The sequence below is a fragment of the Podarcis raffonei genome, chromosome 3, assembly GCF_027172205.1.
Source record: "Podarcis raffonei isolate rPodRaf1 chromosome 3, rPodRaf1.pri, whole genome shotgun sequence".
Classification (NCBI taxonomy): domain Eukaryota; kingdom Metazoa; phylum Chordata; class Lepidosauria; order Squamata; family Lacertidae; genus Podarcis; species Podarcis raffonei.
Genome location: NC_070604.1, coordinates 56,393,971 through 56,421,891, shown reverse-complemented (window position 1 = coordinate 56,421,891; position 27,921 = coordinate 56,393,971). Strand labels below are relative to the sequence as shown.

At 40.7% G+C, this 27,921-nt stretch overlaps 2 protein-coding genes across 9 annotated transcripts in view; one reads left to right on the top strand and one right to left on the bottom strand.

The window, feature by feature from the left end:
* Window positions 1–27,921, top strand: part of CEP85L (centrosomal protein 85 like) — a 93,574-nt gene that overhangs the window by 26,213 nt on the left and 39,440 nt on the right. For all 6 annotated transcript variants that reach the window (XM_053381777.1, XM_053381776.1, XM_053381780.1 and 3 more), the window contains one exon: window positions 16,057–16,841. In XM_053381777.1, the coding sequence (XP_053237752.1) occupies window positions 16,057–16,841 (785 nt within the window). The remainder of the gene's footprint in view (window positions 1–16,056; window positions 16,842–27,921) is intronic.
* Window positions 19,018–27,921, bottom strand: part of PLN (phospholamban) — a 71,681-nt gene continuing 62,777 nt past the window's right edge. The window contains exon 5 of one of the 3 annotated variants that reach the window (XR_008329519.1): window positions 19,018–20,748. Coding sequence is in view for 1 of the 3 variants with exons in the window: in XM_053381786.1 (XP_053237761.1) it covers window positions 24,430–24,588 (159 nt within the window). In the remaining 2 variants the exon portion in view is untranslated. Of the gene's footprint in view, window positions 20,749–22,660; window positions 24,712–27,921 lie in introns of those variants that run through there. The other 2 variants (XM_053381786.1, XR_008329518.1) reach the window with 2 other exon arrangements.

Genomic DNA, 27,921 nt, shown 5'->3' with positions numbered 1-27,921 from the left:
TTCTGCATATAAATTAAATAAGCAGGGAGATAAAATACAGCCTTGTCGTACTCCTTTCCCAATTTTGAACCAATCAGTTGTTCCATATCCAGTTCTAACTGTAGCTTCTTGTCCCACATAGAGATTTCTCAGGAGACAGATGAGGTGATCAGGCACTCCCATTTCTTTAAGAACTTGCCATAGTTTGCTGTGGTCGACACAGTCAAAGGCTTTTGCATAGTCAATGAAGCAGAAGTAGATGTCTTTCTGGAACTCTCTAGCTTTCTCCATAATCCAGCGCATGTTTGCAATTTGGTCTCTGGTTCCTCTGCCTCTTCTAAATCCAGCTTGCACTTCTGGGAGTTCTCGATCCACATACTGTTTGAGCCTTCCTTGTAGAATTTTAAGCATAACCTTGCTAGCGTGTGAAATGAGTGCAATTGTGCGGTAGTTGGAGCATTCTTTGGCACTGCCCTTCTTTGGGATTGGGATGTAGACTGATCTTCTCCAATCTTCTGGCCACTGCTGAGTTTTCCAAATTTGCTGGCATATTGAGTGTAGCACCTTAACAGCATCATCTTTTAAAATTTTAAATAGTTCAGCTGGAATACCATCACTTCCACTGGCCTTGTTATTTGCAATGCTTTCTAAGGCCCATTTGACTTCACTTTCCAGGATGTCTGGCTCAAGGTCAGCAACCACACTACCTGGGGTGTACGAGACATCCATATCTTTCTGGTATAATTCCTCTGTGTATTCTTGCCACCTCTTCTTGATGTCTTCTGCTTCTGTTAGGTCATTACCACTTTTGTCCTTTATTATGGTAATCTTTGTACGAAATGTTCCTTTCATATCTCCAATTTTCTTGAACAGATCTCTGGTTCTTCCCATTCTGTTGTTTTCCTCTATTTCCTCTATGACCGTAACCTAGGTTTAAGGTGGCATTTGGTGATTAACTTATATATCTGAGTTTCTAACCCTGCTTGGCATACTCACCCACAGTATTCACTCTGCAGGAATGTTGGCATTGCAAACACGTGCTCCTTCGGGGTTGGTGGTTCTGTGCCCGTCTGTGAAGGTGGCACCTGGTTCTAGGCAACAAGACTGCACCCTCCTGTTCTGGCTCCTGTTCAGTCGCTGTTGCCTTGTGTTTCATCTCTCGCCTCGGCTTCTCAAAGCTTCCCCCCCCCTCCTGGCCTACATTCTGCAGGAAGGGGAAGTGGCATCCCTGCTCCTCCTCCTGAAGTAGCTGAAGTTAGTGTAGAGGGGAGGTCTCCCCACTCCTCCAGCCCAATTTTTAACTATTTAACCTTTCCTCCTGCCTCTCTCTCTCTCCCCTCCTGTGCCAGAGTTTACCCATTCAAACCTGATCCCTATGACACTGTGAGACTCACGACAGCTGGAAATTTCATTTGAAGGCAATTCAATAAGATAAGGTGTCGGTTTTGACATGTTCATAGTACAGTACTTGATGTGTGGAGCACTTTATAGTCATCACCCTTACAACCGCAGAGGGTCATTAGCCACTAGTCATCATTGGGTTAAAATTCTTACACTGTCCAAGTCCAGGCACTAGGCTATATAAAGCAGTGGAATTCTTGATGCCAGCTAATGTTCTCCTAATAAAATTTGAGTTGAAATTGGATTTACATAGTTTTATAACAAGATTGGCAAAACCAGCTATGACTTGTTTTCTTGTCCTCTGCAGCAAAGTTTATAAGTGGTCAGCACTTTCAGTGCATATGCACTTTGTATGTTTTATTATGTTAATTGCTTAAAAATAAATAAATAATGTTTCAGCATTTTAAGGAGATGCTTGATGCTCTGTGAATGTTTCATCAGTGTGTGGAGGCAAATTATTACTAGTTCCAGTAATTCATTAGTGTAAGTGGGAACAGAAACAAGTCCCAGATTAGAGCTGAATATTCTTGATCTGGATTACTTTATTTACTGTTTTCAAATATCAAATTAAAATTGTTCCCTTATTTTGAGTATTTCTACCTCAGTACTAGCCCAGCGTCAGTGCAGTACAGATGGTACAGTCATGCTACATTTAGGTGAAAGGCTTGCCAATTTCAGGCTTGTTGAGTCTGCTTTGTTTTTTAGTAGAATCCTAAGGTCTACCACTCAGAATCAGCTGCACAGTAGTGGGTCAGGGGGACAGATATGTCCTCAGAATTAAGAAACAGTTTGTTTCTGAGCAGGAAACTAATTCTATGCTCAGCTGAGGAATTAGTTTTCAGTACTGGAACTGAACTCACATTCCAGTCATACAGACATCTGACCCTAGTTTCTTGACAGCTTTCCTTGTGTCAGAAATCGAGTTTGAGGGAGGAAGGAGCCTTTTTGCTATTGCCATTCTTAAATTATTGGGAGTAATACACACTTGCTATTCTACCTATGGATGGCAATCTGCCTTCTGCCTGCCTCTGTATATAGAGATGCAATCAGCTGCCCTGAAACTAAGCAGGTCTTGGTCTCATCAGTGTCTGGATGGAAGGCTGAGAACTTAGATATGCTGCCTTGAATCCACCAAAGAAGAAAAATGTAATGTGTGCGCTCTCTCGCTCTCTCTCTCTCTCTCTCTCTCTCTCTCAGTATATATAAGCACGCTTTATGGTACTTCATGGAGACAATTAATGTATTTCACCTGAAACGCACTGGCATCGGAAGTGTTACAAGCTCTCTCTGTTTATGACCATAACAGTCTTATTATACCAGCTTATTTTCTTTTTAATGGAAGTGTGCGCTCAAACTGAAGGAAAATGTGTGTATGTGCACACGTGTATTGCTAACAGCATAAACACCAGAATAGTTTTTAAAAAAACTTTCCATATTTACCTATAGAATAGTAATTTCTTTTAAATATAAAGCATAAATATATTTACATTTCTACCAACAATTTGGTACTTTAAAATCTCAGTCCTTCTTTCTGTAAGCTTCTTAGTTTGGTTTATCAACCCACTTTCATACTCTTGTTGTCATAACAAAACCTTGAGACTTAGTACCCACATACCTCTCTTCCTGATTGATGATATAAAATACTGTCTGTGAGGCTTCTAAAAATCACTAGGGTGTGGGCGTGTTTGTGTATCTGTGTGTGTTGATGTGTATTGGTGTGCACGTGCTAGGTTTCACATTTCATCCCAGTAGCATTGCTCTGGTCAGATACCATTGCAAATGGGATTTGCTGTTACTATTAGGTGACACATAAAAACACATAAGAAGCTGCAGTGCGCAAAATAGCTCCCTGTATGTTTTCTATCTTGTCCTTTCCCTTCTCCTAGGGCTCCAGAACACTTTAAATCATTAATGTCAGTAAACCAGCCTGAAATAGCTTATTTTAGTGAACTTGGTGCAGGAGGCTGAATACATTTAAGTACCTCTGGATAGGTTATCTGAGTAGGTGGTTCTGTATTTGTATTTGATATTTTCTCTCCTTTGTTCTGTAGCTGCTTATGTTTTTATAGCTTACCTAGTTGATTTCTGTTAAGATGCACCGAACTCATTTTTAGTTTTAGGGATGCCTGTCCTAAGGAAATACATAATTACTAGGAAGCAAGCCCTGTTGAGCTCTGTGAGACTTACCTCTGAGTAAATATGTTTAGTATTGCACTGCATGAGAACTTCACCACTCTCACTTTCCTTAAAAAATAATGGCATGAAATTTAATTTTATTATTAGTAATAACATTTGAACATAGTACATTTGTACCTCGGGTTACATACACTTCAGGTTACAAGCGCTTCAGGTTACAGACTCCGCTAACCCAGAAATAGTACCTCGGGTTAAGAACTTTGCTTCAGGATAAGAACATAAATCGTGCTCCGGCAGCGTGGCGGCAGCAGGAGGCCCCATTAGCTAAAGTAGGGCTTCAGGTTAAGAACAGTTTCAGGTTAAGAAGAGACCTCCAGAACAAATTAAGTTCTTAACCCGAGATACCACTGTATTCTCTTGTTAGCTTATAGTATAGAAGAGTAAAAGAATAAAAATAAAGCATAAACTATATAAATCTAATATAGATACAAAGTAAACAATAATAAAAACTTTCCACAGCCCCAAAGTTAAATAAAGATATAAAAACAGACCAGACTTCACGAGTTATCTAAAAATAACAACCTGAGTGAACAGAAAAGTCTTCACTTGGAGCTGATAAGACCCCAAGGATGGCATTAGACATACCTTTTTGGGAATAATGTTGCATTACTAGTAGTGTACTACTACTGAAAAGGCTTTCTGTCTGGTTTGTTACCTGCCTCACTTCTTTCAATGGGGGCACTTTAAACATGGTCAGCAGCTTCTCAGATCGAATGGGATAGAAGGTTTGAATTATCTCACATTTTGAGCATTCAGAACCAGCATGTCAAGGAAAGGCTAGCATAGGCTAGAACCCTGGTGTGCTAGTTTGAATATGCAAGAGAGGTTTTTTTTTAGTTTCTGTTTTTTAAGATGTGGGGAGCATTCAAATATTTAAACCAGGCACCCCCAAACTCAGCCCTCCAGATGTTTTGGGACAACAATTCCCATCATCCCTGACCACTGGTCCTGTTAGCTAGGGATGATGGGAGTTGTAGTCCCAAAACATCTGGAAGGCCGAGTTTTGGGGTACCTGATTAAAACCCATACCTGCAGTCTAAAGTGGTCATCCAGCAACAGCATGTGAGGCTGGCAAATGGTGTTCAGCATGTATCAGAAATGTAGCATATGTGATATTTGAGGCTATTGGTGAACTTAACAGTAGAGGGTAGGAAAAACACACAGGATTTTAATAATAATAATAATAATAATAATAATAATAATAATAATAATAATAATTTAATTTGTAACAAGCTTTTAAAAAATCTGATTGCTGTAAATAGATTTAAAAATGAGCAAGTCCAGACTTGCAGTCAAATAGACACAATACAAAGGAGAAAAAGAGTGGTGAAGGAAGAGAAAGCCAAACCAATTCTTAAAGTTGCATACTAGATCTTATCTAGCTGGAATGGCCATAGCAGATACAGTTATGAGACAGGAGGAGGCAAAATGGCAGTTAGTCCCAGCTGATCTGATGGAGTGTGATTTACTGTGTCCTTTTCCTCTGATGCAGCCATATTGAAAATTGTGCTGGCTTATATCTATGTCTCATTCCTGACTCAGAGGAAAACATTAGGAGGGTAGGTGAACACATATAATTCACTTCTGGTGAATGTGATGAAGATTAAGAGTGTTATTACAGGCACCATCCTACAAAGAACATTGAGGGGGCCCAACACGATGTCCTGTGTGATGGCACACAATGTCCCTATATTGTTCTGTGCTAGGGCTCTGCCCCCTGGAGCCAGCGCCTATGACTAATATATATGTTTCCCCCCTAATACAGAGTAGTATTAGGTCAAGCACTAATGAAAGTCAAGAAAGCTTTCATTAGTAACCTTCTTGTGTCCGTTTAGGCAGGTTTTTTTCTGGAATTGCTAACAAATAGTACACTTTCCATTAAATTTGTGAACTGTAGAATTACCAGAAAAAGGTAACAGTTTGCATTTGAAGTGCTGTGTATATGTACAGTTATATTTTATACATTGCTTTTAGTAAAATCTGATGCTTAACTTTGTCCAGGCTGCTGCCTCTGTTCCTAGCCTTCTTAGGAACTGATGTTTTAGCGAAACATTGGGCATTCTGGAAGGGTTTATTTGGCAGAGATGATTGTTCCTGGCCTTCATTGTATCTTGTATAGTGTTAAGCAATGCTTGGGTGGTGAAGAACAATATTGCTGTTTCATAACAACTTTTAATAAGAATGTAAGTCTCTACATCGCTGGAGAGGAAAAATAAAAAGAACCCCTGAGAAGTTATATCATCAGCAGTATGAAAACGTATGGGTATATGAAGGATAAAACAGTCTCATTAAATTTCATTATCTAGGGGAAAATAGACAGGCAATGTGTTGTAGAAACTTATAGAAGATTAGACTTTTTTGTAGCTTATGGAGCTTGCAGCCTTGAATTTAAGTTTTATTGCCAGTATTTTAATCAAATGAAAATGTCAGGTTATACTGCCGCCCATAATAAAGGTGTATAAATAATATTGGGATTTCAGTTTACCATCTGGCTTTATAGGCAATTACTTTTTATCCTGTGCCCTAAAATGTATGGTTTCACATCAGGAAACATACAACAGTGAGCACACTGCCTAAGAATTTTGGAATTTCCATCTTGGCTTTGAGTTGGCTTGTTTCAAACTAGCCATAGTTGACATCAGTCACAATGATACCTAGGTGTTAACGGTTGGTTTGGATGACACAATAAGCTGTAGTTAAACAAAAAAGAGTGAAAGTTTTCAGCTATGTCAGAAGAAGAGGAGGGTGCAAGAACTTGTGGTTTATCTAGGCATCGTGTTAAATTCAAAAATAATGTGTCTACCTTAGTTGTGCAAATAATCCTACACTTTTTTTGGTACTGGGGTGCTTCCAAATGGAGACTTGGTACTGCATATGGATTATTCATATCTGGTTTGGATGTGTGTACAAATATGCTTCTACACATTCTATTTCTTCATTTGTGCATATTCATTATTCATCCTTTTGCCATTCACACCAGTGGGCGGAGCTTGGTTGAATAGATCTGTTCTCTGGTGTGTTTTGTCTTGCCCCTCAGTCACTTGTCTTTTGCGCTCCACTGATCTTTTCCACTCTGAGCATGTGCACAGACATTTCTGTACCCATATGAAACCAGCTTTAGGAAAAAATCCCATTGAAAGTGTGCAGGAGCACAAGAACATATGTTACCAGCCCTTAATTGTGTTTCACCGTAGGCAAAATGGATTTTTTTTTTGGGGGGGGGGCAAACATATCCATTTCTACCTGGCCTTTAAAAAATAATAATACTGAGATCTTGCACAAGTGTCATAGCTATATTGCTCTGTTTGATTTGTCAGGAATGTGTTTGGGTGACACTATCCTCCCTCCAGTGAAAAGTACCCCATAACCATTAACAAATCAACCATGCATTCCCCCCCCAAAAGCCACAACAAGCCTTTTGCTGTTGCTGTTGTTAGCCAAACGCTGCTGTATGTATTGTTATTATAATCTGTGTGATAATTATCCTCGTGTATTTTGTGAACATCTTCAGAGAACAACAACTCCTAACTGGGTCATTAACATTTGGATGTACATTCAGCATGTGGCAACTGGTGGAAGTAGGCTTGCTTGTAATGTTTAGATTGCCAGAAACAAAATGACTAGGTTGTGCTCAGGTGAAGAGAAAATAGAAGGGGTGTCAGAGACCACCCACCAAAGTGACACGTGACAAACCACCCACAAATCAAATGAATGTTTCAACAAGCTTCTACACCAGTTTTGACTGAATAAATAATGGGCCATTTTACTTACTGGGTTTTCTGTCATAAATAGAAATATGGATTAAATGTAAAATAAGTACAGTTAGACATTTGGATAATGACAACACTTTGTCAACATGGCAAAAAACTTGTGCATTAGCAACACTGATGCCACAATAAACTCATTTCTGGAAGCTTCTAGTCTGCCTTGAATCTTTGTTTTCAAAAATTCATTGTAACGGTTATGAGATCAGACCTGTGCAGAGTTTGTCTGAGGCCCAGGGCAGGAGTCTTGTTAGAATAAAGGTATAAGCTCAAACAAAAAAACAGCCGGTCCCTGCCCCCCCCAACACCTTAGCCCTCTGAGGGCCCTCTGCTCTGCATGGACGTGCACAAGATGCTTTATTTAGAACAGGGGTGTCAAACTCAAATTCATCGGGGGGCCGCATCAGCAGTTTGGTCACCCTCAAAGGGCCGGTTGTATCTGTAGGACTTTATCAAAGTTATTTTTCCTTAGGCACTGGTGTGTGTTGTCTTGAACCTATACACTATTTAATATACCTATTCCAGTACGATTTTAAATAAGAATAGAAGAAGAAATAATAATGATTTTTTAAAAAGATGACGAGATGGGCTTCCAGGCAGACTGGAGCTCCAACGGGGAGGAGACAGGAGCCTGTCCCAACAGAGCAGAGCAGAAGCAAATGTTGCCTCCCCCTGCCCTGCCGCCACACTCAGGAGTCGGAGGATACGGAGCTGCAGTTTGGACAGCAGCAGTTTCTTCCTTGCAAGGGAGCCCCAGCGGCACTGCGGGCGCAGGTGGCCAGGATGTCCTGCTGGGGCCCCGAGCTGCTGCAGTTGCTCCTGGGGAGGGGGCTATCCGCCAAGTCCTCCGGCCTGGAGAAAGCCGATGTGTTGGCGTGGGGAGGGGAGCGGTGTTTCATAGCCAGGCTCCCGCAGCCAAGTTGCTGGCAGGCTCCCACTTTGCTCCAGCCGCCCAGATGCTTCGCCTCTCCCAGCCCAGCCAGGGCGCGCCGCCTGTGGCAGGACCTGCGCCAGGTCCCTGCTCTCCACTTGCCTCCGCCGTTCCCTTCCCCGCCTGCCAGCCCTGCTACTTACCCACCAGACCCCCAGCCAGCCCCTGGCCCCGCCGCCCGCACCCCTGGCCATCTCCTCGCCAGCTGCAGCGCCGCAGTGGCCTCTTCTTGCGGCCCGAGTGAGTGAGCGAGCGGCGTTCCAAGCATGGCTCTCGCTCCCTGCCTCCGCGGCTCTCTTGGGCTCCAAAAGTTGCCACACGCGTGACCCACCCCCTCGAGCTGCCGCGCCTGGGAGGCTGCGAGGGGCGGAGGCAGCCGGCTCCGAGCTCGGCTTTGCGTGACTGCCTCCTCTGCAGCGAGCCCCGGACTGGACCGAGCGAGCAGAAAGCCTCTTTGCCCGGCCCGCGAGGCAGGCGAAAGTTGCGGGACCCGCCAGTAGGCAGTGCCGACGGGGCGTGTCGGTTGGAGCCCTGTCTGCAAGCAGGCAGGGAAGGCTGTTGGCGTGGGTCACTTTTTAGAAAGGCAGAGAGCCTCCGCCGGAGTGCGGACCCTAAAATCTGGGTCGGGACCAGTAAAAAGGACGAGAAGCTCGCTACCTCGCCCTTGATGCCACGGGCCACATGACGAGGTCTGGCGGGCCGGATTTGGCCCGCGGGCCTTGTGTTTGACACCCGTGATTTAGAATACTAGGATATTGTTTCCCCTCCTTGATCTCCAAGCCCAGGTCATTTTGTATGGGCATGTGAGGTAAATGGAAAGTTCTAGAATAATCAGCATTATACTTCAGAAGTTGTCGTAAATGCAATTCATCTGGACTAGGTAGCTGCATTTTTCCTCCAAATGTGTTGGAGAGAGAAAAACACAACACACATCCTGCAGTAATTCACATGGCGAATAGTTTTGTGGTTTGAACTGTTCCCTAATGATAGATTGGGGGTGCGGTAGAGTAACAGCATCACAAATGAAATGTAGTGTGAGAATAATCCCAACGTTAAATAATGGTCCCACAGAGTACGGGAGTTGGATGGCGGATGTGGGGGAGAGTAGGCAAGGTTAAAAGTAGTTAAAAACTGATTTAATGTGGCCTTTTTCCACCAATGTAAGAGGTGATGCTCTCAGTATAAATCTGAATAAACATGTCACCCACATAGTCACCTCACTTACTAGATTCCTGACACCTCCTTATATTGCTCTCAAATGACATTCTGTCTTGCTGCAGAGCACAATTCATCCATGGCTGTGGATCCTTTTGCTGGCTCATCAGCTATGTGGTGCGCTTACTGGCAAACTGCCCAAATACATTGTTTTACCCTTCTTTCTCCCCTCACTTAATTTAAGTAACTCTTAAAAAAATTAAACATACTGAAGGGGTTTGAACAACCCGAGCTGAAAGTCGAAGCTAATTTCACATGAAGGGCTTTGTTATTCTCATATTCCTAGAACACAAAAGCTTTATAAATTCAGAATAAAAACTGCTTCTTTAGCTTCATGAGTGTATTGTCAGCTGTTCTCATGCTACTTCTGGATGTTCCTTTTGCATTGTTACTCCAGCTCTTGAAGTTGTCAACACAACATTATTATGTCATTGCATCTTGGAATTTAATGGAATTGCTACCAAAGCAATGGTGAAAACTTTGAATTCACATTTCTAAATAAGATTGACAGCCCATGTGGCTCTAGGGGTGTGGGGAGATTATTCCAGTGTATTCTAAATTTCAAAAAGAAAAAAGGGCAATAGGCACCTAAAAAAACCCCATAAGCATATGGAATGGATTGTTGGGGAATTTGCAGCTGGACTGTTGTGGACTTCATACCCAATAAAGCTCTGTTCTGCTGATTTTCGCCCCAGTATTTTCTGATCAGTCTTGCTGTGTGACCTGACTGTATCCATAGGCAGTAGGAATTTCAGTGAAAATAAAAGCGGATATAGTAAAATACCATATTTTTCCATCTATAAGACGCCCCCATGTAAAAGGTAAAGGGACCCCTGACCATTAGGTCCAGTCACGAACGACTCTGAGGTTGTGGCACTCATCTCACTTTACTGGCCTAGGGAGCTTGCGTACAGCTTCTGGGTCATGTGGCCAGCATGACTAAGCGGCTTCTGGTGAACCAGAGCAGCGCACGGAAATGCCGTTTACCTTCCTGCCGGAGCGGTACCTATTTATCTATTTGCACTTTGACATGCTTTTGAATTGCTAGGTTGGCCGGAGCTAGGACCGAGCAACGGGAGCTCACCCCGTCGCGGGGATTCAAACCGCCGACCTTCTGATTGGCAAGCCCTAGGCCCTGTGGTTTAGACCACAGCGCCACCCACGTCCGTCCCCCATGTATAAGACGCCCCCTATTTTGGGGGACTCAGATTGTCGCCAGTCCACCCTCGGCACTATCCATGTATAAGACCCCTCCCCCTAATTTTTGACATTATTTTTAGGGAAAAAACCTAGTCTTATACATGGAAAAATATGGTACTTTCAATTGCATCATACCAGCAAAACAATGGGTTGCATTTTTTCTAGTAATTTATTAAGCTTGTCTTCATTCTGCTCTTGAAGTCTTAACTGTTTCTTGATAATGCAAAATTAGAACTGCAATGAACTATAACCCCAGACAAATTCCCTCAACCTTTGCAAGATTTATCAGCTGTTTCAGAGAATATAGTTGTCTTGATCTAGCAAGGAAGCACTGTATATGGAAGCTGGTTTCTAGTTCTGAATCATTCTTTTACATCTTTTATATATCAGGTTCTACATGTGCAGAAGTATACATTACACAGGATGAAGTAGCTCGCATTCCCAACTATGGTTCTGTGTGGCATTTGTCACAGTGCTGTAGAATGGGGTTCTGAGCACCTCCTTTTGATTCTAGGTACCCCACATGTGATCACTACCAAAACTGTGACCATGTGTGTGCTAGTGATGTGCAAAGATATCTCCTTAGAGTGGAGAGAAGATGAAAAGGGGCCAGAAGAACTGGCATTAAATCCTGCCTGAGATACGTAGAATTGTAAATCACATTGTAGACAAACAATGCAAATTGTAAAATTGGGGAATTTCAGGACCACAGTCGCAAGGGTTTGTATAAAGTGTACAGCTAGGATAATTGCAATATTATATTTCTTGCTCTTGTAAATTTCTCCCAATATTTGAAAGAGTCAGTTCACTGCTGCTTTTGTTGCAAGGTTCACACAGAAGTTAAAAGGAGTCAAAAATAGAAGATAATTGGACTTACATGTTCAGAGGCAATATGCCTCTGAAATCCTAATTGCTGGGGGACAGACAACAGAGGAGGGCTGATTGTGAACTCCCTGGAAGCATTCATCTGATCCAGCAGGGCAGTGCTTATGCTATGCAAGTTGCCATTTTAGCCAAGCAAGTAGGTTACGGTTCATCCAGACTGTCAGTGTTTCACGGGAGGGATTCAGGCACATTGGAAACGAGGCTTGCATTCTGATGCAACAGATCCACTTTAAGCAACAACAACACCCAGAGTTTTTGCAGTTTGGAAAGTGATAGGAAAATGTGTTGAAAAGTGTGGGATGAACAAATGAATTATGGGAAAGGGTATAAACTCCCCACAAGCAAATCAGGATGAATGCAGAGTCAGTGTTTATTGTCATATAACCAAATTGGAACAAATGCTTAGTAAAGGCTGGATATAATCTAGCCTCCGCATAAGCTTTGTGCAAGCAGATCAAGATGAGTGCTCAACAAATAGGTTGTCTACAGGGGCTACCAGGAACAGGTCCTACCATGGTGCTGTGTTGTTTCCTAGGCTGAAGAAGTGCAGCACAGTACCATGGCAGCTGCTTTGGCGTCTGTCTTTTGTAGCCTTTAAAAGTTGCCATGTGGAAAAACGAGAGCTTGTACTGTTTAAAATGGACCCAACTTAGGGCTTATCTACACTTCCTCTTGTCCCACTGCTTTCCCCTGGGGAAAACCTCTCTCTTGCACTCAGTCACTGCAAATGGCATTTTAGGTTTTCTGTGGATTGTCGTTTGTTCCACTTTAGAGCAAAAGAGTGGATTTTCCCAGGAAAGGAGCAGAAAGCGTGGGCCAAGTGGAAAGCTGCTCACATCCATCCTTTCTAGTGGCTGTGTGGATGAGCTCTTGGTTATGCTGCTTAATTTTAGTTCATCTTCTCCAAGTAAAACTTGGTCGAATGTCACCCACCGAAAAGCAATGGCACAAGTTAAAAAGAAACCCACACCCAATCTCAGGGTTTGGGACAAGACTGTTTTGCAACGGAAGAAAAATAAAATCTGCAAGCAAATATTTCAAATAGAAAAAAAATAACTTGTAGACAGTTATAAGTTGGCAGACAACTCCTTGAGTAAAAATGGTTTCACTGTCTTGCTGTGTGTACAGTTCAGTTAGAATGAAATCAGCCAAGTGTGCATTTATGTACTCATTCTTTTCCCAGGGGCATTCATGTAATTATGGCTGAATAGACGGCAATAACCCGGTAACAGAACTTCTGAACAATGCACGTGGCAAACCGCCTTTTATTATTTGTTTGAACAGACAAGATTTGACTGCTGGTGTCCCTATGCTATAAACTAGGAGCACAAGATACTAGCTTTAATTGACTAATCACTGTGGTTAATCAACTAAAACTTTAATTAAATATTAACATTCCATGTTTCACCCTGCTTAATTGGTGGAAATGATGATCATCAGTAAAGATTTCAGGACCTTGGACTCTGAAAGAGCCCAGTACCATGTAGGAGACACAGAAGCACAACCCTTCCTTTCCCAGAGTCTTGATTTAAGAAGAAACTTGAAAGATGACCTTTTCTTTCAGTTTGCATGCAAAGCTACCAGAATAGTTTGGCATTCAGAGTGAAACTGCTATGGTTACTCCTCTTACAGGAATAGCCACAGGAAGCTGAAGGTGTCAGTGTTAAGCTGAAGTCAGTGTCAGTACATTTTCTGCAGTGCAATCCTGTGTGTATTGTGCTCAGATGCAAGTCCTATTGAATTCACTGGGATTTACTCCCAAGTAAATGTGCGCAGCTTTACAGCTGCAGGCATAGGATTACAGCCTTTGAGTAGATTTACCGTATTTTTCTCTCTATAACACTCACATTTTTTCTCCTAAAAAGTAAAGGGAAATGTCTGGCCCGAGTGCAGAGGCAAAAATCAGGCAAAAATCAGATCCCGCGTCACGGAGGAGGGAAAGCTGTAGAGGAGGCTGCTGCTTTCCTGCATTCTGCCTCAGGGTCACCCCAAATTCACCATCAGATCACATAGCATGTCTATGGCTACAGCCTGCACCAAAAAAAATCACATACCCACTGTTGCCTGGGGCCACAATGGTGCAAAAACGTGGTTACAAAGCACAGATCCACATGGATTCTCAGGATTTTTGCATTGGGCTACCCCAAACTCACCGTCAAATCACATGTCTGTGGCCACAGCATGAAGCACAAAAATGATACATCCACTGTTTCATTCAGAATTTTTTTTCTTGTTTTTCTCCTCTAAAAACTATGTGCGTGTTATGGTCAGGTGCGTGTTATAGAGTGAAAAATACGGTATATAGCATTGTACTGTTAAACATTTACCTTCCATAACACAGTTGTGTGCAATATGGCTTCAGAATTATACAGTGGTACCTCGGTTTTCGAACGTAATCTGTTCTGGAAGACAGTTCGATATCCTAAACGTTCGAAAACCGAAACTCAATAGCCGACAGCTAGGCTTCAGGGTCTTGCACTCAGCGGAAGCCACGTTTCCTGTTTGACTTCCGAGGCGCATTCAGAAACCGAAGCAGTTACTTCCGGGTTTTCGGCGTTCGAAAACCAAGGCACCACTGTTTTAAATATTGTCATTCTTTCATTCACTGTGATATGTAGTTTTATTTATTAATTGTCATAAATATAAAAGGAATTGCTCACTTGTTTCAAAGTCCTCAAAAAGGAACTGTCAACATTTTGGGAGTATGTACATTTATTTATATATGCTAGATACTTCAACAATTTTAACTTTTTAATGACATCTTTGGACTGTGGCCATCGTAGTTAAGAGAGATGGCAATGAAATGTCATGCGAGAAATAACATACTTTTGCAAGTCAAGTACAGTCTGGTCTCTGGAACACTGTACCTTCCATAACACAATTGTGTACAATATGGCTTTTTAATGACATCTTTAACGACACCTTCCCCGCTCCTTCCTGAGATCTGTGTGTCTGATCCTCTGTGCCACCATTAGCAGAGAGCTGCTGAACAGGATTAAATTGCCTTTAACATGATTTACCTGAATTCTGCTAAGCATTACTCTCCTTGAAAACCATAATGGCATGGAGCACTCAGAAGTCTTGGAATTGTTTTGTTCTTTCCCCCAAAGCCATACATTGTAACTGTAGCAGATCACGATGATTAAGAACAAATAGTAAGACTTTTTAAAAAGCCTCCCGTGTAACAGCAACGTGAACAGCTTGGGGGAAGGTTGAGCCACGTGACATTGTAAAGGCTAAGATTCTAATGCCAGGATTAGCTGCTTATTTTTGGTAGTCTGCAGGCTTTGATGCAAAGCAGCAGTTGCTAGGCATAGGAGAGCTGCTACTCAGATTCCAGTAACCTCTGCCTCACCTTTGTTAATTTTAACTTGCTTGTCTGTCTAGAAACATTGGCACATTGGCATTTTCTATACGCCTACTAATATTTCAGATGGTGAATGGAGCCAGAATGGAAGAGGCGAGGCACTAGCAATATACCATTGCTATATACTGCGTTATTTTTCAATATACAAAGGCTTGAATCTTAACTTCTTGTTCCATCAGCCAGATTTTCTACCTCCCACATCTCTCTGCATGAATACTCCCCGCCAAAACCTATTCTGGGAGTTATGGGGTTCTTTTGAGCAGCATGCATATGTTGCAGGGGGCCACAACACCAAAGGAAAACTGTCCAAAATTGGGGATCCCACCTCCTTGCATAAATAAAGGTGCCTTTCTTTTGTGCAATTGCACATTTGGTTCCAGTATATTATCTACCTATACGTTTGAAGGTGTACAGTGATTTTATCAGCAAAACCATGTGATTTACTAGTGGATATTCTAAATAGGAAACTAATAAGCCTTTATTTCTTCATTAGTGTTTAGTGTAACTTCCTTATTACCCCAGAATTGTTTTGGGAAAATGGCTACATATTAAGGTCATTGAAACATACAAATAGGATTCTTCCAGGCAGGTGTTTCTTGGGGGTCTGTGTTGGTCATGCATGTGAGGTTTTTTCCCCTTACAAGTCCTCTACGTTAGAATGCTTTAAGCATGAGGAGCGGAAGGAAAAAAAACATTTGATGCAGCTTTCCAGCCTCTTCCTGAAAAATTCAGAGATCAGTTCAGTCCTGTGTAGTTTTAGTGTATATAGTGAACTATAGTTTTTCCATCTTGTATCTCTTCCGCAAATTCTGTTAGTGTACTACATGGATGAGAAAACCTGTGACCCTGCAGATGTTGTTTGACTGACTCCCATCAGCTCTAGCCAGCAAATGGCAGGGGATGATGGGAGCTCCTGTCTATCAAATCTGGAGGGCCACAGGTTGCCTGTGCCTGGTGTACTGCAATATAGACAGGCGCCTCACGAATTAAAAACCATGTATGCTTCAAATAATCTCATCTGTGTCAACACATTATGTTTAATTTCTTTGTGGTGCTTAATCTTGACCTATTCTTATTTGCACTGTGTTCACTCACATGATGAAAATCTTTTTCTCCAGATCATTCCACCTCAAGTGGTACTTCGTCATTTAAGCCCAGCCGTTCACTGGTCTCGATTCCCACTGCCCATGTGATGCCGTCTAATACCAGCTCTTCACTATCCCAGCATAGGGAACCTCTGAAGTCTGACTGTTCAAAATGGAGTACAAGCTTTTTGAGGTCCGCCGCAAGCAGGCATCAGGGCATCCTGGACAGTTCTCTTGACATGAAGGACTTGAGGCCTGTAAGGAAATGGTCATCTTTGTCTAAACTCAGTGCACCCATTACCTGTAGCCAGGATGGGAGTGTTTATTCAGCAGAGTGCAGGACAAGCATGGATAAATTGGGAAGAGACAGCACTGTGTCACCACAATTAAGAATAAATGGGACAAGCTGTTTGCACAACAGCATGGAATTACTCAAGATGGAGGACAGAGAAACTGGGAAAAAAAGAAATTCTACCTTGGACTGCAAATACAAATTTGAAAGTTGCAGCAAGGAAGACTTGGGTGTTCTTGATCCCTCAAACAGGAGACATGCCTTAGATATGACCTATAGTGCCTTACCTGAAAGCAAGCCTGTCACATCCAATTGCGAAGTGTTTCATCAAGGATATATAACTTTGGGACCGCAGGCTGTGAGCGGGGTTCCCATTCAACCCTCAGAGAGGACTCAGAGATGGCTTACAGAACAATTTCATACAAACCCTCCAGAGTCCAGGCCTTCTGAAGAGCCATACAGTTTATCTCCTTGGCAGTTACAGCAGCTTGAAGAACTTAGAACAGGAAGTGAACATCCTGTGCAGGTAAGAGCAGAAATTCAGTTTTTGCTGCCACCAAGTGGATTGAAAGAGAAATGACATCAAATAACATATTAAATGACAGCAGTGGGTCCTCTACAGTCATATAGTGTAGCATGTGTCTGATGTCTTTGATAGTAAAGATTTTAATTGAAATGAACTGGGAATTTATGGGTGGGCAAGTCAATTAAGTATTAATATCACTCTATCTAGCTCTATACATCAACCACAATCATCTTTACATTTATGTTTACTTAGTTCATTTAAAGTTAAAGAAATTGATCCATGCCTAACTCTGTGTTGAATTAGGGACCAATGACTTCAGGCTTTTTATGTCATTAGCATATTTAAGGTAAATAACTCAGTTTCTTGGGTGATGTGTATTATCCCCGAGTTACCACAACTTGCTATCTTCAAAAACATATTTTGTTAAAATAAACTTGGAGAGAATACAATTAGGTTTTTTCTGTTTCACCTGTTTGAGTATGTTATGAATACATCTTGAGTGACAGAGTAGTTCATTGCACTTAAAAATGGTAAAGTTTCGTATAAAAATATTTTTTCTTTTGGTCGATGCTGCATCTCATAGAATATTGAATGTCTGGAATACCTGAGTCAGTGATTTATATAATGTAAGTTTTTGTTGATGCTGCGGAACCAAGGCTTCTTTCCCTTTTCTTTTTGCCTAGATTGTAGCAATTCATAGCTCTGAATTAGTTATAGATTTTCTGTTGTTGCAGAATTAAGCCCTGCACATTTTTTTAGGTGACCGAGACACTTGCTCAGACCGTTCCATGCCCTCAACCATGTATGCAGCTCAGTCTGGAAGTTGTACATCCTTCCCAGCTCTGTAGCCAGGTGTCCCTTGTGTAACCAGCTCATTCATTATTACAGCTGAGCCCTGACCACAGCACATGGAAGATGGTACACTGATGCCAACTACTTCACAGTGCCTGCAACTCCAAAAGTGAGAACCATGTGTTTTGGTGGGAGTTCTGAATTGCCCTCCAAAAGTAAAAGTGTGTGGGGGGGTGTTTTGTTTTTGCAACTTAAAACTATTTTTTCAGGTATTTGTATATTGAGTTGCTCTGTTTTAGTTTCCTGGTTTTCTTAACTGCTATTATCCAAAATAATCATAAACCAGTTCTATGGTTTGCTGTGATAGCAAATACCAACCTCAAGGTCAATGCAAAATAGAGCACTTCTATGACACAGTAATAGTAGAGCATTCATTATTCACTGAGTGCTGATGCAAAGAAAAACTGGGAACTGGTCTTCATACTCTGTATGAGAGTAGCATCATGGGAAAAGAAAACATTGGCATCATTTCAACCCTGTAATGTGGTAAATAAAGGGCTGTGGAAGTGGTTCTGTTCACAATAGAACAGAGTTGGGAATGGTTTATGTAGCAGTTCAGATATGCATTTATGTAGCAGTTCAGAGCACTTCACAACGTTATGTTCCCAATTCTTAGAATGACTGTAAAATAGTCCATACTACTTCTTCATATAATTGCAAATGGATGGTTGAGTATGAGAGAACGATAACTTGCTAAGGCTACCTACTGCATTTATGATTGAGGTGGCATTTGAACCAGGGACTTTTTGACTTAAACTCTTAGCCCCAAGGCTACACTTGGAGATTTATTGGGTATGTTTCAATTAGGTACAAAGGAAACAAAAACAACAAAGTACAGTCTTTTTTCATTCTTTAGCAAAATTAAACTTTTGATACATATATCTGTATATTTAAATTAGTGAAATTCTTAACACTGGTAAGATACAATACTGTCAGTACATTCTGGTATCTGTTGTATATATTACATATGTGAGTGCAGCTTTCCCACTAAATATGGACTTTTTATCAATCTCAGAGGACCTCAACAGTATGCAGAAAGTTGGAAAGACTTGTCCAGACTGCATATAAACTTTAATAACTGACTGATAAAGGAAAAGAGAGACATAAAATTGAGCAGTTAAATATTTTGGCTTGTGCCTTTGTAGGTAAGAGTTATATTTCAAACCAAATCTTGGGAACCAAAGTGGTAGAATTTTAAGAATGCTGAGGGTAAATTGAATTCTCAGGAAGGTGACAATAGAAGTTCAGTATTATTATTTTTTTTAAAAATGAATTAAACACATAAATAAAATGCTTTCAAGGTTAAGGGCAGGAGAACGTGTATATATGCAGAAGTTCTATTCTACTGTTACAGGATTGAATGGTCTTTCTGTTGGAAATATTCCCATGTTTGAAAACTTATGAGAATCTAAATAAAATGGTATTGCAACAGACTGTTCAATCTCTTTTGTTGTGATTGCCAATGTCTGATTTCTGAAATGTATACAGAAGTCTGTAGTTGTTTTCCAACATATATGTGGTATCACAGACATTTAAATACTGTAATCTCTGCAATTGCTGAGCTTCCATTGGCTATTCCATTTAATGTAGTAGTTCTTGCCAGCCATTCTGCTTCTGAAGGTGACTGTTTCCCTTTGATGGGCATGCAGACAGACAGACATATCTCAAAAAGGTGCCCAAAGACATATAAAGTTCCTATAGTAAATTCACTGAGCCGTTCATTCTGTGAAACTGATATGTAGGCAAAGCTAGTGTAGAAGAAACATATGCATTCTGAATTTCATAAAGGTCTCTTTGAAAATTTGATTCTACATTACTGTATATTCACAGCAATGAGCATCACAAGTAAAAGAATCATAGACACATCTAAAAGTCATGTGTCATCTTAAAGACTTTGTTTTTTCTTGCCACAGATTGACATGGCTATCCCTCTGGAACTCTAGCCATATCGATCCACTGCTATAGTGTGTCCTTTAGAAATTCTGTGGCTTGAAAGACCAGAGGAGCTAGCTAGAGACTAAATGGGAGCGTATTGGTCTGCTAAAAATGTTGTGACTAACACATTATAATGGAATAACACATTGGCCCATTTTCAGTGTTCAGAATAATTAACAGTGTACATCTATGCATGTTCACTAGTAAGTAAGTGCCACTGCATTTCATGGGTCTTATTCCTTAGTAAGTTTGGGTAGAGTAAGGCCCATCAAACACTGAAATACTCACTTCTGAATAAGCATGCAAACAATTTGGCTGCATTCCTACCCCCCCCCCACCTTACCTCCTCTAATTATTGTTTGCCCTCATCCCCAAATAAAAGTCACAGGAACTTCCATGTTTGCTTCAAATAAATGTGCTTTCATTATTTTCTTCCTTTAAACAATTAGATGCATGTCATTATTATTTTTTCTTTTCAGGTTGTTGCGATGCACCTTTTGGGCTAAGTTTTTTTCTCTGTCCTACTTGTAGAGTCTGTAATCTCAGAAGTCCACAGTCTAACCATTCTTCGGTAGATACGTAAATATATAGTATTGATGATTTCTGCTGGTGACCATGTTGCAGTTATTCTATACTGTAAGGGGGTAGTTTTTGTGAAGTACAGTCCTGCTCTGTTCTGGTGCAAAAATAATGCACACCAGCAAATCCATGTTCTTAATTTGTCTGATAAAATCAACGCTCCCCCAATCTTCAGTTTTTTAGGTTGTGGATTTTTCTGGGTTTTGTTTGTTTCAGTGTTTCTGTTCACAAAGTTTGAAGCTTCAAGTAACCATAGTGGATTAATAGTAACCGTTCAAACAAAATGAAAAATTCACATGAGCTTTACAAGGATGTACATGAGAACAAGAACCAGGAAAATAAGTAGAAAATTGAGTAGGAGGTTGAGGCCTCTGTTTGCTGCAAGATCCATTGTAGGCATCTCCTGCACTTTTTTTGTGTGCAACAGAATTTGTGATCACAGTTTTAAGTTTCTTCAGTTTCAGTGCCAGTGAATTAAGGTTGACAGGTGTATATCACATCTTCAGTTCTTGGCTTTTTCTGAGCTTTTGCTGTCCAGCACCTAAGAGAAAATGGCCGATGAGCAACAACTATAGAAACCAGTCCCACATAGATACCGACCGCCCTCTAAAACACCCTTGAAAGGAGATGCAGAGAACTTTTTAATAAGTGCCATGGTTTGCATAAAATGAATTGACTAAGGGAGTTGTCTGTCTTACTGTGCCAAGTAGAAAAGTATTTTTTCAAAACAGCAGATGACGTTTTACAATAAAATGCACATTTACCTTTATAACTAGTCACATAGCACAACCCTGCCCTCCAAGTTGCTAATCATCTGGCTCTGTTCTCATTCTTAAATCATCTATTCACAAAGCACATTTAGAATTTAATATTAATAAACCAATGAATCCTTATCTGCAGAAAGTCCTTATACAATGCACTGTGGGTGCTTCTACTGTTTGTAGTACATCTTAGTTACCATATTTTTCCATGTATAAGACGAGGTTTTTTTGCTAAAAAAATTGGGGGTCATCTTGTACACGGAACATGGGCATCTGGGGGAACTTTAAAAATATTTAAGCATGTGACCTGGATTTTGCCTTGAGCAAGCTGAGGGGGTCCCTCCTGCTGCCTTCCCCCCCTTCTCCCCCTCCGGGCTGCATGCTGGTGACTGGCTTGCCTCCTGAGGCCCCTGCTGGCTCAACCACCGGATCGAGAGCAGCTGCCGCCGCTGAGAGCTGCCTCAGCTACCTCTCCTTGCCCTTCTTTCCTTTTTTTCCTCTTCCCCTCTCAAACTCCCAGCCTGCTTACCACCTTCCTCAGCTCAGTTTGCTTGACGGCATGGCCCGGCGCAGAGCGGCCGCTGCTTTCCCCCGGCTCTTCCTTGGCATCCTGCTTGGGAGCCTGCTTCCCCACAGCAGCAGCCGCCACTGGGGGGGGGGGAGCGTGTGGTGCCCCAGTCGCTGCCTTTGCTTCTGCACCACAGTGCACTGCATGCACCTCCATGCTGGAAACTTTGAGGCCGATGTCCTCAAAAAGGATCAACAACTTGCCACCACCAATCATCCAGATTTTCACTTCTATTTTAGGGTTTCATTTTCATAATTTTGGGGTCAAAAAAATAGGGGGCGTCTCATACATGGAAAAATACGGTGTGTTATATGCAGCTTTCCACCTTGATGAGTGGGTCATTGGCGAAGGGGTAATTAAACTTGGGAAAGGATGACTGGATACTCTGCCACCATCTCTTAAGTTGGAGCTTTGAGGAGGCTTGGGTCATCTGCACCGATCTGACTGTCTCCATCGCCTACTCCAAGATAGAGAAGTTGAGGTGGGTCATGTGAATGCATAGTGATTGAGCTACTTGGAGTCATAGTCTCTCCTGGCTCCAGTAGGAAAGACTGGAGACAGTCTTGGTGGTGATGTCCATACAAGGCTCTAGCTCTGGAAAAGATTGAGAGAGCTATTTTTGCAGCAGATAGCTGTAGTTCAAGGAACACCTTTCCTGCTCTCCGTCAAAATGATCCCAACCTTTCTCCCTGGCTGCAAGGGGGCAAAATTGGGGCTAGACTTTTGCTACTTTCCACAGCAATCGGAGAACACAGCAATAGGATTGTTCCCAACTTCCTTCAGAGGCTCAGTGGTAGATCAAGAATTAATGCTATAATCCCACGTGGCTTCACCTGAACACGTTGGGCCATTTTTTCTTAGTAAGCATTCATAGAATTGCTCTGAATGGGAGGGGCAAGGGCCCAGCCATACATTTTGGCAGCTGCCAAAGCCAGCCAAAATTTCTGGTAATATGGATTTCTCAGCAATTATAGTCCCCTTTGGGGAAAAGTTAAGACTGTTTAAAGTGGTGTGATACTGTTTTAAATGTATAGTGCAGGTGGGCCTCACTTCGTTAAATTTATTCACGTTGATCAAATTTATTTACCAGTTTTAAATTGAAATAAACAGAAATAAGCCAAAAATGTCTTGCCAATCCATTAACCTTTATTTTTTATCTTAAGAAGGAACCCAACCTAATGTGTGTGTTTTTCTCAACACGGGAAGATCAGTTCATGTGTAACATAATTAGAAGAGTACATTCTCAATGTATGAAACAATTATAATAATTTAATGAGTCATTAGACATGGTTGCTTCTTACCAGTTCAGCTAAAATGATCACATGTACACTTCATAGAAATGATAAGTTTGGTTTCAAAACATTATGAACTTATTTTTAACCATTGGTGGGGTCAGTGCCTAGAAAAGCTTTGACCATGGTTAAGGTTCCTGGGGAGTATTAAATCCTGTAGTTCTTCCGTTCACAATTATTAACCAAGGTAAGAAATTGAAAGCATATATGTCCAATCCATGAGTAAACTCGACTCTATACCTCCTCCTCCCCCAATATATAATATATAGACATCCATAGTATGATGTTTTGGCTTTTTTGTACATTGAAGCAAATATTCAGATCTCTGAATGCCATTTTAAGGAGTGAAATAAAAACAAACAAACCCACAACCAAAGGACAAACTGCTTATTTCAATACTTTTTTTTTTTACTGTATGGAAGCATTTATTCTGTTTTAAATATTACTGAGCATTGCCAAAATACAAAGCATTGACCTCGCACTTTCCCCATACTTAGTGCTAGATTCAACTTATCTGGCACACTAGAGGAAACCAGTGCTAGCACAATAGGGCTCCCCACCCCCGTCCCCAGTACACCCCCTGTGCCTCCCCATAATCCGCTCTGGAGAACCCTCAGAACAGTGTGCAGAGAAGGGGAGGGGAGATCATTCTGTCAGGCAAGAGGAAATGCTTGCACTGATAGAACAATCTCCTTAGCGCTGCATTGAATCCCAACTTTTACGTTTGAGAAAAATATTGATATCAGTTTTACTTCATTACTTGGGTTTTTGTGCACAAAACTCTTACTTGTCATACTCTATCTACATCCAGTGTCTTCCACCACTTTCAAATTACCTTACTTGAACACACAAGCGAGGATATGCAGTATTTGCAAATATATCTAATGCCTGAAGGTTTATTTACATTTGGCCACAGTTTGGGTCTCAGTGCTTCTTTCAGGCTGTTCTAGACAAATGCCATTGCTGAAATGTGCAATATGCATGTCAGATGAAAAATTAACTTCATTTAACTATGGGTTGATTGAATACGTTTATTTTTCAGACCAGAAAGTCTGTGTCCATGTAATGGTTTAACATTAATTTCAAGATTTCAGTCATAAACATGCTAAAGCAAGCTTCATAATAGTTTGAGTAAACAATCCCAAGTACTCAAGATTTGAAAGTAGGCTGTGCAGAATATTTTCTAAACTATATAATGATCTAAGTGTACCTGTTAACAGTTCATTTAGCCTCGATCTCTACCTACCCATTCAAATGTGAACCTATTTCAGAGCCATAGTTAAAACTTATTGGTGGTCATATGTAAAACTTGCTATTGGACATTTTATAGCTTTTTTTACTAACACATCGATTCAGTAAAACAAGTCTGTAACATACACTTAACAATACATTTCAAATCACTGTTCAGTACAGGAGCTTTTAACATGGTTGCAGTGGCTAATAAGTGAATAGTGCAGCCGGTTAGAAATTGTTTAGTCCGAATGCTGGACTTTCTTGCAAGGATTTCCTTGTGCTGGAAATTTCCTCTTTGGTTCTTTTCTCTCTCTGGCTGCTTTCCCCATTTTCACAGCGCAGTGAAGATCAATCAAAGAAGCCAGACTTCAAAGAAGCATCACAATGATGCAAATAAGCAAGAGGCATATTAAGATAAGACAAAAATTCACAAAGAGCTCTTGAAGCCTTTGGCGTGTTTGTGGGTTCACCTCAATAGTTGAGGCTCTCCTCATAGCAGACCGGGTTATGTACTGGACCTTCTCCATGGCAACAGGAAAGCGCAAATTTTAAGAAAGTGGGTGCAGATTTTTAAGAAGCAGTGGTTTTCAAGGGCAGTGCAAAGTGCTTAATATCTTCTTGTTTGCTTTGTTTTAAGAGTCTTTGTGGAGCTGGGGAAAGCAGGAAAGTGAAGGGTTAGAAATACAACAAACAGTGCATTGACCAGGGCAAGTGCAGATTATTTCCAAGTAAACAAAATGTTTGAAACAAGCATGTGAGATTTGTTTACTGTGTGAGACATTTATACATAGAAAACAAATCTTAACAATAAGACCAGACCTGCCTTTCAATAATAGCACACACACCAAACTTGTTCTCAAGACCACTGCGTATGATATGGAAAAGAGCTGTTTGCAGCAGGTTTACCATATACTCTTATGTTAAAACCATAACAAATTTGAAGGAGAGAGGCATGTGTTTAATATGTGGCTGGAATACACCTCCTGGGTACACATGTTTGCAATTCATCATAGTGAGTAACAGTGGACATGCTGCAAACACGTCCATATCTTGTAAAGCAATCCTGAGAGATGTGGTTCATTTGCCGTACCAGGTGTGACTTGTGACCCATTAAGCTGATTGTAGCCCACCAGCCATGTATGGTGGTTCACAAAGGGCTTGTTAAGCCTTCTGTTTTTAATGCCTGCCCAAGACTGCAAAAACAGTGAAGCTGTCAAGCTCTTGGCAGTCCAAAATGCATAGTTGGTGGGCTCTGTTCAGCTTAGATCACATTTGCAAAGGAATGTTTTATATAAATACACTCTACAACTCGGCTTGACTTTCCATTACTTTTGAGCTCTGTTTGATACTGTATAAATGAAGGGCAATAGACCATTAGCCATTAAAATATTTGGCTGTTCAGTTCTTTTTTTCTTTTCTTTTTCTTTTTCCGGTTTACATTTGACAAGGGTAGATACTCTAAAACAGACACACACACACACACACACACACGGCAGGCACAAGACAACTCAAGGGACCTTGTAAAAACGGTGTTCCTTCTTCTAGCCAAATATGGACTCAGTTATGCTAAAGTGTTTATTCTTCTCTAAGCAAGCCGTAGTGAATTAAATACAGTACTAACAGATTTGTATTAAACACCTTTGTTAAATATGGCGTGACACTTCACAGACATGTCACATAGCTAGCTGATGGAAATAGTTATCACTCTCTTGTTACTGAATAAACAGCACAGATGCCCTCTTCCTGCATGTAATATTATAAGATGAAATTATTTGATGGAAAAACTCCACTCCCTGGGAGGGTCAGCAACATACTTCTTGATAGAACAGTATTTTTGGCAAGCTAGGCTGTGGCTTTTTCTGTAGTTAAGAACTTGCATTTGTCAACATGAGGCTTTTCAAAGAGTTAAGACTTGATGATTAATCATAACATATAAGCAAACAGCTGTGATCTCATTTCACTGCAATACATATAGCTAGATGAATACTGTTGCCTGTCATTATTGCTCTGAAATTGGAGAAGACATTGGAAGGACATCAGTGTTCCATTCATTGTTTTTGTTTTTGTTTTGTATCTCTGTACTAGACAGGTCTCTGTACTAGACCTTAAAAGACATTTGAAGGAAACAAGAATCACATCCCAAGCCTAGGTTCATTTAAATCCCACTTTGTTCATTGGGGTAGTCTGGTCTATAATTATTTATATTTGAATCATTATATATATGTATTCTCCTGTCTTGTTCTGAAAACTGAGAGTTCTTAAAATTGAATCCCTCAATTCCATTTAACTTAAAGTTTTGCTGACGTCAATTCAGATATCAAGTAGTTAGTACACAAAAAGTGGAGGATTCAGAATAAAAATTGGTTCTTTGATTACAGATGAGCGTCTACTAGATAGAAAAGAGGAAGAGGAGCAGTAGCAGTTGTTCTTTCATTGTTTTCTATTTTTTTTTAAGAAAATGGTGAGTGCTGCTTCATTAGTCCACTAGAGGTCATCAGTTTACTGCTGATTTCCCCTTCTTGAAAGTTCATTCAGGAGAGACAGCTTATAAATGAGGGGGAGACCATTAAAATCACAACATTTTTGAGGAATAAGTCTGTTCTGCTGGGAGTCAGTTTCTATTGTCCCTCTCCCAAAATTGTTTTGATACTGTTAGTGGCAGCAGTTAATCAGTTATTTCTGTGCAAGTGAACAGATTTACTTTATCCCACTAAAATCAGTCTTGGGATTCGTTTAAGAGGCTGGGGGCAGATCTGCATCATATAATCTTATAATGAGCAGTGTCAGCCATCAGGTATAACCAGAAAAGAATGATAAATAGAAGTGGTATATATGTATTTTTTGGGGGGGGGGGAGACTGGGGGTTGGCAAGAAAGGACACGAAACAACAGTATGGAAGAAGGAGGAATAGTGGTGCCCAAGAAGCTATGTGAAAGAAGCGATGAGCACATATATATTGGCTAATTAAGCAATTTGTGGCCTTTTAAACTGTTTGGTGGTTATTATTTTTGTTTGTTACTATGGTATGCATTTTTGTGTTTTTATATTGTAAACCACCAGGTTTACATGCAGGCCAGTATAGAAATTTAATTAATTAATTAATTAATTAATAATAGAATTGGCTCAAGATTCTAGGGAAAAGGTGAGATGAGGCAATAAGAGAAACAGAAATGGGATTATAGAATGTTAAGAAAAAAGGTTAGGAGAAAGTGCATATTTTCAGTCACAGAGAAAAGGCTCACTTTCATAACAGTGACAAAAACTGTTTCAAAGAGAAAAACATAAGAGTGAACTGATCTCTCCTGACATATTAAAAGTAATAAATAAATAAATGTTTAGCTAGCCTGCAAGAAAAATGAAGCAGAAAAGAACTTTTGGGGCGTCTAAAGTGTGTTTTGAGATTTTCCTCCTTCCAGTGTAAGTTCCTTTTAAAAATAAATAAATGAATGAAAAAGCAAACACCCCCCCATTTTTTTTATTAAAAAACAATAAAAATAAAACTTTTATTAGTTTTATTATGCCCCTTTCCCCACTTGAAAACATACAGTGAAATGGATCAAGTTTTGCAGTTTAAGTCGGTGAAGGAAGTTATCCTAACTTGCTGCAGATTTGCTCTGAGATTCTTCCGAAAGCTAGTGTTTGTGTCAGTGATAATGTAACAGAATTGGCTGTTATTCTGTGTTGCTGGTTTGTTTGTTTTGTGTGTGTGTGTGTGTTTTAAAAAAGGCCTCTTGTGGACAAAAATAAAAATGCAACTGATTGTTTTGAAAAATGTCTATAATAGAAATTAGGTAGTATTAAAAAAACTACAAAATCAGGTACTCTGAAAATGGGGAGTTCTGTTTCTATTGGTGTATAAA